Source organism: Solanum dulcamara, chromosome 7 (genome assembly GCF_947179165.1).
Source record: "Solanum dulcamara chromosome 7, daSolDulc1.2, whole genome shotgun sequence".
Classification (NCBI taxonomy): Eukaryota; Viridiplantae; Streptophyta; class Magnoliopsida; order Solanales; family Solanaceae; genus Solanum; species Solanum dulcamara.
The window spans coordinates 445,768-462,109 of record NC_077243.1 but is presented as its reverse complement, the minus strand read 5'-3'; the positions used below and the strand labels follow the sequence as shown (position 1 = coordinate 462,109).

Genomic DNA, 16,342 nt, shown 5'->3' with positions numbered 1-16,342 from the left:
GTGATACAATAAAGAATAAACATTTCAGCGCAGGGAATTTAGCTAGTTAAGAACAGTACTCCTTCACTTCAATTTTACTACTCCACACTGTACTAAAAATATATTTTTATTTGTTACTTATAGTAGATCAAGATAAAAATATTGTTTTCATGTTTTATCCTTAACATTAATTACTTTATCAAAATTATACATCAATTAATATGAGAATTGTGATAAAATATTCATATTAATTATTATTTCTTGAGAAGCGTACAAAGTGCAAAATAAGTAAAAGTGAACTGAGAAAGTATTTATACATCAAGCTAGCTATTGAACTTATAAATACATATATGTGTAATACAATTTCATTCTTCAATGAACCAAATACAACAATCACCATGTACCTATAGGCTACAACATTAGTTCATCCGTTGTACTATTTATTTAGGTTATTAAACTTATAAGCTAACAAATACAATCTTCTCCCACCATGTTTGAAAAGTTCCCAAATTAATTAAAAATCTAACAGGGGTGACATCCTTAAAGTGGATCACTTTCAATTTTGAACCTTGGGCTTAGACAGTTAGACAATATGAAATGTTCTGGTTGGCCCTAACAGCCATTGGATTTTTTTATTTTCATCAAAATTTCGACAATTAATCCAAGTTATAATATGATAATGAAGTTTAAATTAATACTAAAGAGAGATCCATTTAAAAGTAATTATTATTACGCAGATGCGGCAATTTTGCATGAATTGGCTGGACTTGCATAATATTACAATCCCACAACCCCACACCCCATTTGAGTTGTATCTTTATTTATTTTTTAATTTGTAAAATGATAATATAAGTGTACATCTTGACACTTGGACTCAAATCTAATGTGTGTCAGTGTGTATATATATGGCCAACAATAATAGTGGTTACATTTAATAATAGTAGGACACTTGGTAAGTGTAAAAGAAACATTAAGCACAAAGGCGAATGCGGGTTCTAATTAAAAGGAATATATTTATATATATGCAATATCAATCTTATAGAATATGGAATTTTGGATTCTTCCTTGCCGTAAATAATAAGTTAAAACGAAATAAGAAAAAAGAAAAGTAACCACACCAAATAATGAATCATTACACAAAATAAGAGACCCGAGTAAATATGAGACAAAAAAATTTGAACAACAATAAAAAAAATATTATATTTAAATTAACAAAATTCATAAGTCTAACCAGATATGATATGGTTTGTGGACGGACAAAACAAAAATAAAGGTAACAAGCATCCCAACGAGGTGTTAAATCTTAATTGATTGTGACTATAACGACTTTTCATAACAGCCTAGTTTGCCGACACTTGTTATTGCATGGCTCAATCACAATAACATTCAAACTATTTACTCCCAAGACTTTTGATCGCAACGTATAAAGTGTCGACTAGGCTAGGTGTGCGTGTTGAACATTATAACAAATGAAATCAAGTATATAAGAGAAGAAGAGTAGAATAAAATTTCTTCATTTCTCGAACTAACTATCAAAAGGGAAAAAATGATCAACTTTTGGACTATACATATGGTGAAAATCGAAAAGAAAAGAGTATATGAGAGGGGGGACATGGTACGACTTTTATGCCTTTATTCATGTCAACTTTGCGATTATTGGGAGATTCATTCACTAAATTTATAGATTCACTCGTACTCACATACCCCACCTTTTTTCCACCTTTATATATGTATATGTATAAATAAAAGGCTTGTTTACATGTCAAATGATTTTGGTACAAATATTATATTCCACAAAAGAAAAGTCTTTGCTTATTTCTTCAAAAAAAACAGAGAGTGATCCTTTACTCTGTTTTATCGATGCGGTCAGAATAGCCAACTCATGGTGCTAAAGTCCAAGTTACTCGGTAATAGAATGGATCAACAAATCCGCGTCTTAACTTGTTCTTTACTAGGTCTTCATTCTTCACTTAAATAACAAGCTAGCTTTTGTCACGTAAAGCAACCACTATAATAAACACAAGAATCTTCCAACCAGACAAGGATTATGGTGTTATGGATGATGAGAAATTATAATCTAGTAATCTCGAATCAGGGATAGATTTAAAATGATTCCTGTCTCTTTTCCAGCCTTGCAATATACCCTCCTCCCCCCAAAAGATACATCATCTAAAATTAACCAAGCATGTAAAATCTTACTACCTCAAACAAAGGGATTCTTGCAAGCAGGCAAAGTACATAATGTGACAATTATTCGAAATAGCAGGCGGCTTCATTCACACAAACCAAATAAAGAAGATGTAATAACAGGTCTATCAATGTCTCAGTGTATCACTCTACTCAGTAGAGTCACTACTTATTAGTTAAGCATACTACTAACAAGGAGGTAAAAACGAGTATTGCTCTCATCTCTCACCTCTTCGTAGGGAGACTAGAGAGCTGCAGCTTTCTTGCTAGTAGCATTACTTTTTAGTGTTGGCATTTTCTTCCCATTTACCAACTTCTTGCTACACTTCTCTCTCTCTCTCTCTCTCTCTGGACAAGAAAAAGTTTAGTTTCCCCCAATTAGCATACAAGATCTTCTGAAAAATTAAACTAAATCTATCTCAATCACAACATTGCTTTGAACTACAAATTCATAAGGTCTAGAGAAACTTTAGACCCTACCTATAAAAGCAATTGATTGTTCTGCCGTCTTCACCAAATTTAGCATAGCCATACATACACAATGCACAAATCCAATACAAAATCACTAGCAAAAAAACAGACATTGCATCCTTGAGGGAAAGATATAATAAGGAAAACTTTCTCTTCATCACTTTTCATGGTCATTTATCTTCAACATGGGAGGAGATGCTTTACAGCTAAATATGTCCATGGCTTCATAAAAGACTTCATTTTTGAAGATGACAAAACATATATCCAAATATTATCAGATGTCATTAATTGATTCTCTAAGCTGGGGCAACCCATAATTTCTACTTTCCTTTCTCCTGATAGAGTGTAACACAACAATTGTTGATCAGCTGAAAATGGAAAGACTCTAGCTTTATCATAACCAGCCCCATTTGTCCAATTTTCTTTCTCCAGAAATTAAAATCCAACCACCCCTTCACCACCACCATCCATCATCCCCAGTAATAGAGAGTAACAACATTTAAGATTACACAAAATAAAACCAGAAATTAAGTAAAATAGAAAAACAAAAGAGGAGGGGGGAATTTCTCCGAACCTAAAACGTCAAGAAGAAGAAAAATGAGGAGGTGGAGGTAACAATTGATGTGCCTGATGGACCTGATTACTCAGTGAGTTAGTGGCAGGAAGGGGCATGCTACCGGTAGTGGTGCCTGGGCTATTCTGGGTGATGAAGGGATGGCGCAAGAGCTGCACCGCCGTCCAACGCCTGGCGGGATCCCTCTGCAAACAGCAGGCAATGAACTCCCTAAACTCCCGGGAAGCAGTGGGTGGTGCCTCAGGAGGCTGAGACATACAAATGGCGCACATAAGGCTGGCCCAGTCTCCTTGCCTCCCCACAGAGAAGGGGAACCTTCCCAAGTAGAACTCTAGGATGCTCACCCCAAGACTCCATATGTCCCCAGCATATCCGTCGTACTGCCCGTGATTCAGATCTGTGTTGATTCTCTCGGGACTCATGTAAGCGATGGTACCCACTGACGAATTGCAAGGATCCATAGTTTGTGCCAGAACTCTGGAGACCCCAAAATCTGCAATCTTTACCTCACGCCTCGAGTTGATTAAGAGGTTGGATGGTTTGATATCTCTGTGAACAATCTTACGCCTGTGGAGGTAATAGAGGCCGGAGAGAACCTGTCGTGTTAGATCCGAGAGAGCTTGCTCGTAAGGGATGTGGCTCCCTTCGAGAGATCCTTTATCCATGAACTCAAGAAGAACTTGGATTTCGCCGTTGTGATCGAACATATCGTGACACCTAACCACGTTAGGGTTGTCTACATCTCGGAGAATCTCGATCTCACGGCACATCTGGAGGCGGACAGAGTCTTCGTGGTTACCATAGATAACTTTGAGAGCATATAGCCTTCCTGTGGGACGATGTAGGACCTTGTAAACAGTACCTCCGGTGCCACTACCGATGCGATTGACCCTCTCGAGCTCAGAGAAATGTAAAGGTGTAGGAAGAGGGGAGGAAGAGGAGGAGGAGGAGGAGGAAGGAGCAGAGGTGGGAGGAAGAGGGAGAGGAACAGCAAGAGCAACGTCACGTAGAGGAAGAGGAAGGGTCAAATCGGTACGACGACGGGGACGACTCCGTTGGCCGGCGGTAGGGGGAGGAGGCATGGATGCAGCGGCGGCGGCGGAGGAGGAGGAGGAGGTGGAGTTGGCGGCTGGTGGAGTAGGTCGCATGATTGATTGATTGATTTAGGAGGAAAAATGAATTGGATTGTGTTTTTATGATTTTTCTCTCCAATCCAATTATATTATAAAGAGAGGGAGAGAGAGAGAGAGAGAGAAATGGGGGGATTTTAATTTCTAAGCTGCTGCTGGAAATAGAGGAAAGAAAATCGAGAGAAAAGGAAATGCTGCCATCCAAACAGAAATTGAGAGAGAACTTTCTTGGAAGAGAGGAAGAAAAAAATACAAGGTAAACGTATTTGTAGGGGCGTGGGGTAGGTAACTTGGGTCAGGGTAAATGCTACTATTAGTACCTCATTAACAAATAATCTATTTTTTATGAAACAATTGTTTATTGGTTTACCTTTTATTTTAACTCCTATGGAAAATTCATTCACTTTTCTAACATAGTGGTCATTTACAATTCAAATTGAATGAATGTTTCAATTATTCATTTCTTCAAACACAAAACCGACATCTAACTTACTTTTTGTTATCAATTAATGATCTGGACTTGTTAAATTGAAGTAACTAACTTTTCATTTTACTAAATTTACACTTTATGATGATAGAAATTATCTTGTTGCTCGTATATTTAAAAAGCTTATAAATAAAAAATACATAATAAAGCACGTATAATATTTACCAGCGCAAGCACATGACTATCAGTTTATTTGTACCAATGTGAATTGTAGTGGGATAATTCAAATTCTTTCACTTTTGACCACAATTTCAGATTCAAGTCTTAAATACAAAAAAAAATGTTATTGAAAGCATCGTCCCGTGCCATGCAAATTCATGTTGTAGTTGCATGAAAAAATAAAAGTAAAAATGACTGATAAAGCTCCTTCACCAAACTTCATTTAAATATTACTGTTGAGCAGGTTATCTATACTTATCACAAGTTTCAACCACAATTCTTTACCAATTAATGTCAATGATGGAAAACTCAAGGTCCATAGATATACAATACTTCTTATCAAAAATTGTCACATTCACTTGTCAAGAGTAAATTTAACTAATATTGAGAGCTACATTAAATTAGACTAATTCAATATTTCTATTGGAATTAAAATATTCAAAAACTATATGAAAACTATAGTATAAATTATATTTTTCCTCATATCAATAAGGTAAAAAGTAATACACCTTAAAATGTTGTTCAAGATTCACCTAGTTTGAACATCCAAGGGTGTAATCTAGTAGTCAATGAAGTGAAGTGAGCACCGTAAAATTTTAGGTTCAAATCCCAATAATGACAACACTAGGTGATTTCTTTCATCTGTTTTAGCTATGTGGACAAAGTGACCTGATACCGGATGGCAGGTAACTCGTGGAATTAATCGAGTTGCGTACAAATAGGCTGTTATAAAAAACTAATCATGTAGTTTTACTGGGAAAAAAGGTGAATATTATTTTGGAACGGGACGGAGTATATTCGTTGGCAGGGGGTAACAAATTGAGATAGGATTACTAGGTTCTGGGGAAAGCGTATAATGTTGGCATCTCAACAAAATCAAGATATACTATACGTTGTATTTGTCCAATGCATACATGGAAAAGTGCTATCGTCAACACGGTAACATGTTAATGAGATCAGACAAAAGCTTTTCTTAAAGCACCTTTCTTTTATATGTATGTAATCATATTTCAAAAGTACTACAGCACCTTATACAATTAATGTGGTAACTTCGACATTTGATACTTCATGACAAATGACTTAGTACATATTAATTTGCATACAAAATCATCATATTCTCCATTCTCTAAACATCATTGGCCTTAAATGAGTACCATCTCATTCATCACAAGTACACAGATGGTTTCTCGAGCAGAGTGGGCAAATACGACTGCTTTGATTACACCAAAACACATTTTACAATTAATTTAATCAATCATATCTGACCTGTAACAAAGTCCGACTGTAATTTCTGTAAAATTCTTTACTTCTTGCGCTTTAGGTGCCAATACGAGGATCTGTCGTTGAAACAGGTGGACCATAAGAGTATCTCCACTCTCCACAAGCTAAGCACCGTTCAACCCCATGCCTATTTTGCAACGTGCAAAACTTACAAGACCAGACCTTTGCTTCATGTCCTCTGTCCTTTGGGGTTCCACAAGCTCCACAGAGGAGAGCTAGAGGCTGCAATTGTGAAATGAATATCATCAGCTAGCGTGGGGGGACTTTACAGTTACAGAGATAATGCAATGACAAATCCCATCAGATCGATATGTCTGAAAATGATCTCAAAACTGGCTAGGTGTCATTTGGTTGGGCCAAATTTTCTATTTTTTAAGGGATAGTGCCTTGTTGTTTAGTTCAAATGGTTGGAACTGAGCTGCGTTTCAAAGAGGACATATACAACTCCTATGTGGTACAGGAGCAAGGATAAAGCCAAAAACATTACCTGATTCAATAAAGTGCACACACAACATTCCCACGTTATCTTAGAAACGGTTCCTACAACTGAAATATGACGCGACTCCGGTATCGCTGAAGCTTTGGAGCTTTCAGAAGGCCCTTCACTCTCTAACATTTTGGAGCCACACCACAGATCATCGTGTAATCTCCGTTCTGCAGCCATCGCAGCAGCCTGAATTGGGCTAAGTGCAGCCTTGATGCTACTATCACCCCCCAGACGCTTAGGCCCCGATGACAAAAGTATTTCTACTCGTGCTCTGTTTTCTGCAGCAGCCAGTGCTTTCTGCTGCAATGATGCCAACGGAGGTTGACGAGAAAACCCACCCAATCGCTTTCCTGGGAGATCAAATCCTTGTCCAGTACCTGTAATTCCTTTAGCCATAAGTTCCTCACATTCCTGAAAAGGGATGCAGGAAGAGTTTAAATTAGCAAAGGAAAGAAGGAAAGTTCACCCATACGGGCTAATGCTTCCAAATGTCAAATGGTAAGAACAATTGTCAAGGATAACTCAACTCAGTTATGCTGTTTCTAGGAAGGAATATTTTCAGATAAGAACAATACATATTAGGAGGAGCAGCACACACAGGCTTCCTTCAGACTAATAGTTAGAGGGGTAAGTTGTAAGAAAAGCAAAAAAGAAAACGGAAGTGGTGCAAACAAAGTAAAAAGAATTTGATGCAGACACAACCTTCCTGATTTCGTCCAATAGGTTATAAAAGTCAGTATTATGTGGGCCATATTCATTGTGGCAGAGTTCATGAAGCATGGTGTCAAGAATTTGAGCATAAGGGTAAAAGTTCCACTCATTGTTTGGTCGGCGCAATCTAAGCTTAACCTCAGCACCTCCTCCTATGTTCAGTCCCAAAAGAGATGGATTGGCAGGACTGTGAAATCAGATTAGCTGATTAGCTCATGAGCAACAACATAAGATATAAATAAAAGCAGGAAATGAATTAAACTTAAAGACTCGTCAGGAAATACAAAGGCTGAAAGGAAGGAATGGCCAGTACCAAAATTCAGAGAGCACCTTAACTTTCCACTTCCGTTTGCGCATTATAGGTTGCACCTGTTTTGCTACATTTTCAAGAATTTCCCTTGCCTCATCATCACGCACCTTCTTCAAAGGTTTGACTTCCCAGACCTTGTTCAGATCATTAAGATCCATATAGGGTGGTGCTAAACCACAACAACTGACAATAAGGAGGGCCTGGTGACATCAAATTGAAGTCAAAGTAGTCAGATGTAGAAAAAAGATCACGTGATTATACAGAATCAAACTGAAATAAAGTATCAATAGGTGGTAGTAAAAGTTCACTAGAATACACACAATAAATGTCTTTCTTTTTTGGTTGACATATACAATTTCTATTGGTAAACTAACAGGTACCTTAGATTGCAGACCTTGAATAAGAAGGTGGACGCCCATGTTGTTAGGAAAAACGGACTAACACAAAAATATATATGGTCAAAATAGTAGAAATAAAATGAAAAAATAATTACACCAAGAATTTTACGTGGAAACTCTTTTAAATAAGGAAAAAAACCACGGGCCAAGAGGAGCAACTGATATCAATATAGTAAGAAATTTTATACTGAGTAGTACTAAGTACAATACTCAAAAATGACTATCACACACTCAAAAGGAATAACACTCTTTTGATCTCCCACCTTACTAAAAATATCGCTCACACTCTATTTTTCTTCACAGACTATTTTATTATATATAGTCTACGGAAACCTCACAATTCTCTAAATATTTTCTCTGTGTGAATTGGTATCTAACAAATGAGCTGAGGGCTCTTATTAATAGGAGAAAAATTTGCCCTTTGATGTCATTGATGACATCATGGCAATTAACAAGTCAAAAACCGTTTGCCAACATTTGTTGACAATTCAATATTTACAGCAAGAATACATTTGCTGCCTTTGACAATTCTGCAATGATTTGCAGCTGTTATTGACTAATTATATGGGATGGACCCCACAAATCTCCCCCTCCAGTCTCATGCACCTGAAAGGAGGTATCTTCATCTTATCAGAGAGAGCTCATGCCAACAAGTTCTTTGCACAATTCGAACTTGTCCCTTGTTACCATTTTGGTCAGCATATTTGCAGGATTCTCATTTGTAGAGATCTTGTCAACCTAAATAGATTCGTCTTCTATCTTTTCTCAAATCCAGTGATATCTCACGTCTATGTGTTTTGTCCTTGCATGGTACATAGAGTTCTTGCTCAAGTCTATTGCACTTTGACTGTCACAATAGACGACATACTTCTTTTGATGCAAGGCAAACTCTTGAAGGAATTGTTTTAGCCATATCATCTTCTTGCCAGCTTCAGTAGCCGCAATATACTCAGCTTCAGTTGTAGACAGTGCAACACACTTCTCGACTTTGACTGCCATGATATAGCTCTCCTGAAAAAGTAAACAAATATCCAGTAGTGGATTTTCTGTTATCAAGGTCACCTGCCATATCAGCATCTGTATAACCCTTCAAGATTGGATTTGATCCTCCAAAACACAAGCATTTATCTGAGCTTCCTCTCAAATACTTGAGTATCCACTTTACAGCTTGCCAATGTTGTTTTTCTGGATTGTCGAGAAATCTACTGACAACACCAACAACATGAGCAATATCAGGTCTAGTCCATACCATTGCATACATTAGACTTCTGACGACGGAGGAATATGGAACTTTGGCCATGTTCTCTTTTTTCTCCCGAGCTGTAGGACACATCTTCTTGCTCAACTTTATATGAACAGCAAGAGGTGTGCTAACAGGCTTAGCATTCTTTATGTTGAAGCACTCCAGTACACGTTCAATGTACTTCTCTTGTGACAGATAAATCTTCCTTTCATCCCTGAGACGAGTAATTCTCATGCCCAAAATTTGCTTGGCATAACCCCCGTCTTTCATAGCAAAAGACTTACACAACTCTTTCTGCAACTCACCAATTTTGGAAGTATTCCTGCCCACAATCAACATATCATCCACATATAGCAGGAGGATGATAAAATCATCGTCAGAAAATTTTTGTACAAATACACAATGATTTAAAGAAGTCTTCTTGTAGCCTTGCTCCCCCATAACAGATTCAAACTTTTTGTACCACTGTCTAGGAGCTTAATTTAGCCCGTAGAGACTTTTTTTGAGTTTGCACAAAAAAAATTCTCTAACATTTGCTTTGAAGCCCTCAGGTTGTTCCATATAAATCTCCTCTTCTAGGTCACCGTGAAGAAAAGATGTCTTCACATTCATCTGCTCAATCTCTAAATTAAAACTAGCAGCTAAACAAAGAACTGTACTAATGGAGGACATTTTCACAACAGGAGAAAATATTTCATCAAAGTCAATACCCTTTCTTTGACCAAATCCTTTAACAACCAATCTAGCTTTGTATCTGGGCTTCAAGCTGTGTTCTTCAACTTTGACTTTGAACACCCACTTGTTCTTCAAAGCTCTCATGCCCTTAGGCAATTTCACCAACTCATAAGTGTGGCTCTCATGCAAAGATTTCATCTCATCTTGCATGGCTTCAATCCACTGATCCTTATGTTCATCTTCCATGGCCTCCTCATACCACTCTGGTTCACCTCCATCAGTGAGTAGCATATTCTCATTAGGTGAATAGCGAGGGGAAGGAATACGCTGTCTTGTGGACCTCCTAAGAGGAATATTTGATTCGTCCACAACTTCATGAGCCGGAGCATCATCAATAACAACATCATTGTTATCATCAACATCAACATATTGATCTGGGACTTGATTCTGAGCCTCACCATGATCATCAAGCCCACCAACGTCATTCACATTTGTATGAGGAACTTGATCAAGATGGACTACTCCATCTGAACTTGAAGATTTTAGTTTCTCCGCTTTGTCTATATCTTCAATGGTTTGATTTTCCATGAAAACCACATCGCGACTTCTCACAAGCTTCTTCTCAATTGGATCATATAGCCTATAACCAAATTCATCAAGGCCATATCCAACAAAGATGCACTGCCTTGTCTTGGCATCTAACTTTGACCTCTCATCTTCGGACACATGTACAAAGGCTTTGCAGCCAAATACTTTCAAATGGTCATAGGAAACATCTTTTTCATACCAAACTCTACTTGGAACATCATTTTGCAAAGCAACAGCAGGAGATAATTTAATAACATGTGCAACGGTCAATAAGGCCTCACCCCAAAAGGAGTTCGGCAACTTTGCTTCAGAAAGCAAACATCCAACTCTTTCCATCAAGGTCCTGTTCATCCTCTCAGCCAATCCATTAAGCTGAGGAGTCTTAGGAGGAGTCTTTTGGTGTCTAATACATTGATGCTTACAGCATTCGTCAAATGGTCTACAATATTCACCACCATTATCAGCACGAATACATTTCGGTTTCCTTTCGATTTCTCTTTCAACCGAAGCCTGAAACTGTTTAAAGACACCCAACACTTGGTCTTTAGTCTTCAAGACATAGGCCCAAAGCTTTCTTGAGCAGTCATCAATAAAAGTGGCAAAATAGAATGCACCACCCACTGTCCTTGTCTTCAACTCAAGCAACTCTGTCTTTCTTGAAGAAGGATTAGACTTAAAGGAAACTCTATTTTGTTTTCCAGCCAAGCAGTGCTCACACTTTTCTAATTTAGCAGTTTGAAAATCTGACAGCAATTTCTTCTTGGCTAGAAAATTAAGTCTTTTCTCACTGATGTGGCTAAGCCTCTTGTGCCATAATGTTGAGGAGTTATCAGTCTCAATTGCATTCACCATATTGGCACAAGTAGAAGTCGTAGTCCAGTATAGACCACGACATTTGTTGCCACGAGCCACAACCAAGAAACCCTTGATGAGTTTCCATTTTCCACCGCCATTGGTACTAACATATTCTTCATCATCTAGAACACCAACAGAAATTAGGTGCAAACAAACATCAAGTGCATGTTTTACATTATTCAAAACTAGTTTAGTTCCAATACTAGTTTTCAAACAGATTGTACCAACACCAACCACCGTAGATACAGTCTCATTACCCATACTCAAGGTTACAAAGTCACTGGGAATATAGGAAGAGAAAAATTACTTCCTTGATGTCACATGAGATGCGGCGCCAGTGTCCACAACCCAGCTTGACTCATCACAAGTAATATTTATTAGATCTGCATTAAGGACTGTAACATATTCTTCGATAGAGACGGTGACTAGGCAATTTTCATTGCCATCTTTTTTATTTTCCTCTTTTTCTTTGTTCTCCCTTTTCAATTTTCGACAGAACCTCTTTGTGTGCCCTTTCATGCCACAATGATAGCACTCAATATTCATAAGTCTGTCTCTGGATTTGCTTCTGGTATGTTCCCTATTTTGAGAACCACGATATTTATTTCTTCCCCTGGAGCCAGTTACCAGGACATCCGATGAAGAAGAAGAAGAACCTTAAGATTTTCTTCTCATTTCTTCGTTCAAGACACTACTCATGGCGGAATCCATAGAGATCATACCATCCGAAGCAGAATTTGACAATAAAGTTCTAAATATTTCCCAAGAATCTGGTAGGGAACCAAATAGAAGTAAGCCTTGAATTTCTTCGTCAAATTTAATGCCCATAGCAAATAATGGATCATGATTCCCTGAAAATTATTCAGGTGATCTGTCATCAGAGAACCATCTTGATATTTTAAACTTAACATTTGCTTTATTAAGAATATTTTATTGTTCCTAGTCTTCCGTCAATCCATTGCCTAATATATCCACACACTTGTCTAATATATCCACACACTTGTCTGTGGAACAAATTTTACTCTTCATCTATTTTATTATCAGGCTTTACAGTGATAAAGACTGATTGATAAAAATTCTTGCCATAAAGCAAGTCTTCCATTTTACCCTTTCAAATGGCATAATTAATACCATTCAAAATAACCATTCTACTAGTGTTGGCTTCCATCGTTTTCCCCCAAAAAATACAACTATAGCAAATCAAAGTAAATCTTTTCTGATGTGGAAGTTCAAACTATGCTGCAACCACAGAGCATACTCAGATAAAACCTTGCTTGGACGCCCATGTTGTTAGGAAAATCGGACTAACACAAAAATATATGTGATCAAAATAGTAGAAATAAAATAGAACAATAATGACACCAAAAATTTTACGTGAAAACCCTTATAAATAAGGAAAAAAAAATACGGGCCAAGAGGAGCAACTGATATCAATATAATACGAAATTTTACACTGAGTAGTACTAAGTACAATACTCAAAAATGATTACCACACACTCAAAAGGAATAACATTCTTTTGATCTCACACCTTACTAAAAATATCGTTCACACTCTATTTTTCTTCACAGACTATTTTATTATATATAGTCTACGGAAATCTCACAACTCTCTAAATATTTTCTTTCTGTGAATTGGTATCTAACAAATGAGCTGAGGGCTCTTATTTATAGGAGAAAAATTTGCCCTTTGATGTCACTGATGACATCATGGCAATTAACAAGTCAAAAACCGTTTGCCAACATTTGTTGACAATTCAGATTTTACAGCAAGAATACATTTGCTGCCTTTGACAATTCTGCAATGATTTGCAGCTATTATTGACTAATTGTATGGGATGGATCCCACACATGTGGCCCACCTGTTGTAGCAAATTGAGTTCTCCAAGTTACTCACACGGTAGCAATTTGATCTCTCCAAGTACTTTATCACTTTAAAAGGCTTATATATAACCATGTACTTGTATAAAAGAATGCATATCATTAAAGGGAAAAGAAAAGACACTTGCTCCTTTCTCTCTCTGTCTCTTCTTGTTATTTTAGTTTACTAATCCATTTTTATTTTATAACACGTTATTAGCACGAGACTCTACCATCTCAAGCAAATATTTTGAAAGCATCCAAGGTACGGACTTTCTTTTCTTAATTAATGACAAATCTTTCTAAATATGAACTTTTGGCTCTAGATATATCAGGCAAAAGTTACCCGTCTTGGGTGCTTGATGCTGAAATTTATCTTGATGCGATTGGTTTAGCAGACACCATCAAAGATAAAAATCATGCAACAAATCATTGCCTTGGCACGGTCTTGATTTGATGCCTGATTTTTATCTCTGATGGTGTCTGTCAAACCCATTGCATCAAGATAAATTCACCATCAAGCACCCAAGACAGGTAGCTTTAAAGATTTGTCATTAATTAAGAAAAGAAAATTTGTACCTTCGATGCTTTCAAAATATTTGCTCGAGATGGCAAAGTCTAGTGCTAATAACGTGTTATAAAATAAAAACAGAGTACTAAACTAAAATAACAAAAAGAGGCAGAGAGAGATAGAGGAGCAAGTGTCTTTTCTTTTCCCTTTTCTGATGTGCATTCTTTCATATAAGTACAAGGCTATATATAAGCCTTTAAAGTAATAACGTACTTGGAGAAATTAAATTGCTACGGTGCGAGTAACTTGGAGAACTCAATTTGCTACAATGGGCCACATGGGCAGTACAACAATATTTTTAGGGTCCTCCCCCGAAAAATACTACCTGAAACAATACTTTTATGGTCAAAACTAGAAATTCAGATGACTTTGCTGCAAGGATTCCCTAAAACTAATATTATTTGAATAACATACTTCAACAAGCAACGAGCTAGATGCAAGATAACATTAAGCCACACAGGATTATATGGAAGACAGAAGCTCTTTGTTATTTTGGGGGAAGTTATACAGGATGTAAAAAGAGAGAGGATATATAGTATGGACAGAAGGAAATAAGGGGATCATCTTGCATATGAATTTTGGGGATCCAAAGCCCTATCACGGGATAGGGCCACTTGGGAAGCCAACTAGTGAACTCCCTCTTTGAAAACTACTTATTTGATCTTCAACTCATCACAATTCTCTCCGAAAGAAAAGGCAATGAGATGAATTTACCTAAGTAGAGGCTCTCCAGGATAGAGGGTAGTCAATCCTCAGTTCAATACCAACCACCTAGAAGCCTCTATACGGGACCATCATGTGAGACTTCCTAAAATACTGAGTTTTGTTTTACAACTCAAGACGGGAAGTAAATTTGAAGTTTGAACATATTGTCACCATTACATGTATCCAATATGACTGATGGACATGCATTATCACATAAGGGGCATGGGAATATGTCCACGCCTCAAGAAGAAGAAGAAGAAACCAAACACATACATTTGCCAGAAAATAAAGGGGACAAAATGGAAAGATTACAAGGCTAGAGACTGAGTTGGCTCTAATGTGCTGCTAGATGAATTTCATATGCTTGCTTTAGCATTTAACAGATAAATTTTCTAGCTATTTAAGTTCCTAGGTGTTCTGGCAACTCTTGTTTCTTCCTGTGAAATTGTTAACCTTTAAGTGAGAGGAAAGAAATAAAAATGTGTCCTTGGAAGCATAACATATAAATCCAGTGAGTAATCGTTAGGAGTAAGCTGGCCAGCTCACAAAGTCTTCACAATTAGGAATGACGAGTCTCACTTTCAAAATCTCCTAAACAATTATCACGTTAAATTTGGCCAAAGATATATCATTAAATATTTTATTAGACGCCTAGAGGCCCTGAATATCTATTCACAGGGAGAAACCTCGATCTCCTCAATATGCCAATGCATAATAGGGGGAAAACAGACATGTATATTGCAGCTGCGGGATATAGAAATAGAAACAACTCACAACATATACAGACACAACAATTAAGTACTCCAAATCCCAGTTTCTTTTGCCCAACATTGCATGAGCATTGTGCGTTCATCTTTTAGTATATGTAAGAATTAACTAACTGCTATTCATCATTACAAAATTGCTTATGCATAGAGCATCCCTTTAAGTAACTGCATAATTGAAGCCACCATCTTTCAGAATATGGCCAATATTCAACAGAAGTAAATTTCGCAATCACTGAAATAAACAAAACCTTCTTTTACTGTGATCGTGCAGAATAACTTTGAAACAACGAACAATTGGGTTATCAGATACCAAAAAATAAAACTCAAATTTACAGTAAAACACAGAGGTTTAAGGCTTACCTGAGTCGCCGGTTAGTCGGAACTGGGAATGTGGGGGAAAACGTGTGGATTTTTTTGCTACTATTCTGAATTCACTTCATCCAGTGTGGACCCGCCCGGGTAATCTAATACCTTTCTTTCAGACCGGAAAAAACTAGTCCAGCCCATCTACTTCCGCCCCAATTGCTTTTGGTCTTTGGTTTGTTGTAAGGAAAATTACGTCACTAGTTAATTAGTTAGTATAATTATAGTTTAATTAATTTATAATTTGCTATTAATATTTAGCGTTAATTATGATTCGAGTTTGTATAAATATTGTATAATGTAATTTTATATAATATAATTTGTATAATTGTTTAAAGGTTAAATGTTTGTGTTTGTATAAATTCGTTATTTCGAGTTTATACAAAAATAACTCAATTATATAAATTCACCAATGAATTATATAAATTATTATACGAACCCGCAAATTATACAAACGAGACAGATTAAACTTATAACTACAGCTCATAAATATGCAAACTATAACTAACAAGCATAATTAAGATATTTATAATAAATATTTGTG

At 36.8% G+C, this 16,342-nt stretch overlaps 2 protein-coding genes across 3 annotated transcripts; both read right to left on the bottom strand.

Moving 5' to 3' along the window:
• Positions 1-2,559: 2,559 nt before the first annotated feature.
• Positions 2,560-4,564, bottom strand: LOC129894448 (mitogen-activated protein kinase kinase 5). Its single transcript, XM_055970155.1, has one exon. It carries the CDS (start codon positions 4,357-4,359, stop codon positions 3,220-3,222), a length of 1,140 nt encoding a protein of 379 aa, XP_055826130.1. The 5' UTR covers positions 4,360-4,564; the 3' UTR covers positions 2,560-3,219.
• A 1,452-nt stretch (positions 4,565-6,016) lies between these two features.
• On the bottom strand, positions 6,017-15,924 carry LOC129894177 (DNA-dependent metalloprotease WSS1-like). 2 transcript variants are annotated; one of them, XM_055969735.1, is made up of 6 exons: positions 15,796-15,924; positions 8,157-8,213; positions 7,780-7,976; positions 7,458-7,653; positions 6,756-7,166; positions 6,017-6,490 (listed from the first exon to the last, which is right to left on the bottom strand). In XM_055969735.1, the coding sequence occupies exons 2-6, from the start codon at positions 8,193-8,195 to the stop codon at positions 6,305-6,307; spliced, it is 1,029 nt and encodes a 342-aa protein (XP_055825710.1). In that variant the 5' UTR covers positions 8,196-8,213; positions 15,796-15,924; the 3' UTR covers positions 6,017-6,304. The 2 variants fall into 2 exon arrangements, with proteins under 2 accessions (XP_055825710.1, XP_055825711.1); XM_055969736.1 differs by lacking the exon at positions 8,157-8,213 and having other exon boundaries at positions 15,796-15,922.
• Positions 15,925-16,342: the final 418 nt, after the last annotated feature.

Bases quoted from the DNA above. Each gene is read 5' to 3' on its own strand.
- LOC129894448 (XM_055970155.1), bottom strand. From the start codon at position 4,359: ATGCGACCTACTCCACCAGCCGCCAACTCCACCTCCTCCTCCTCCTCC.
- LOC129894177 (XM_055969735.1), bottom strand. From the start codon at position 8,195: ATGGGCGTCCACCTTCTTATTCAAGGTCTGCAATCTAAG. The intron at 7,167-7,457 runs GTTGTGTCTGCA...ATCCCTTTTCAG, and splicing joins TATTGGACGAAATCAGGAAG to GAATGTGAGGAACTTATGGC. The intron at 6,491-6,755 runs GTAATGTTTTTG...TCACAATTGCAG, and splicing joins TGTGCACTTTATTGAATCAG to CCTCTAGCTCTCCTCTGTGG.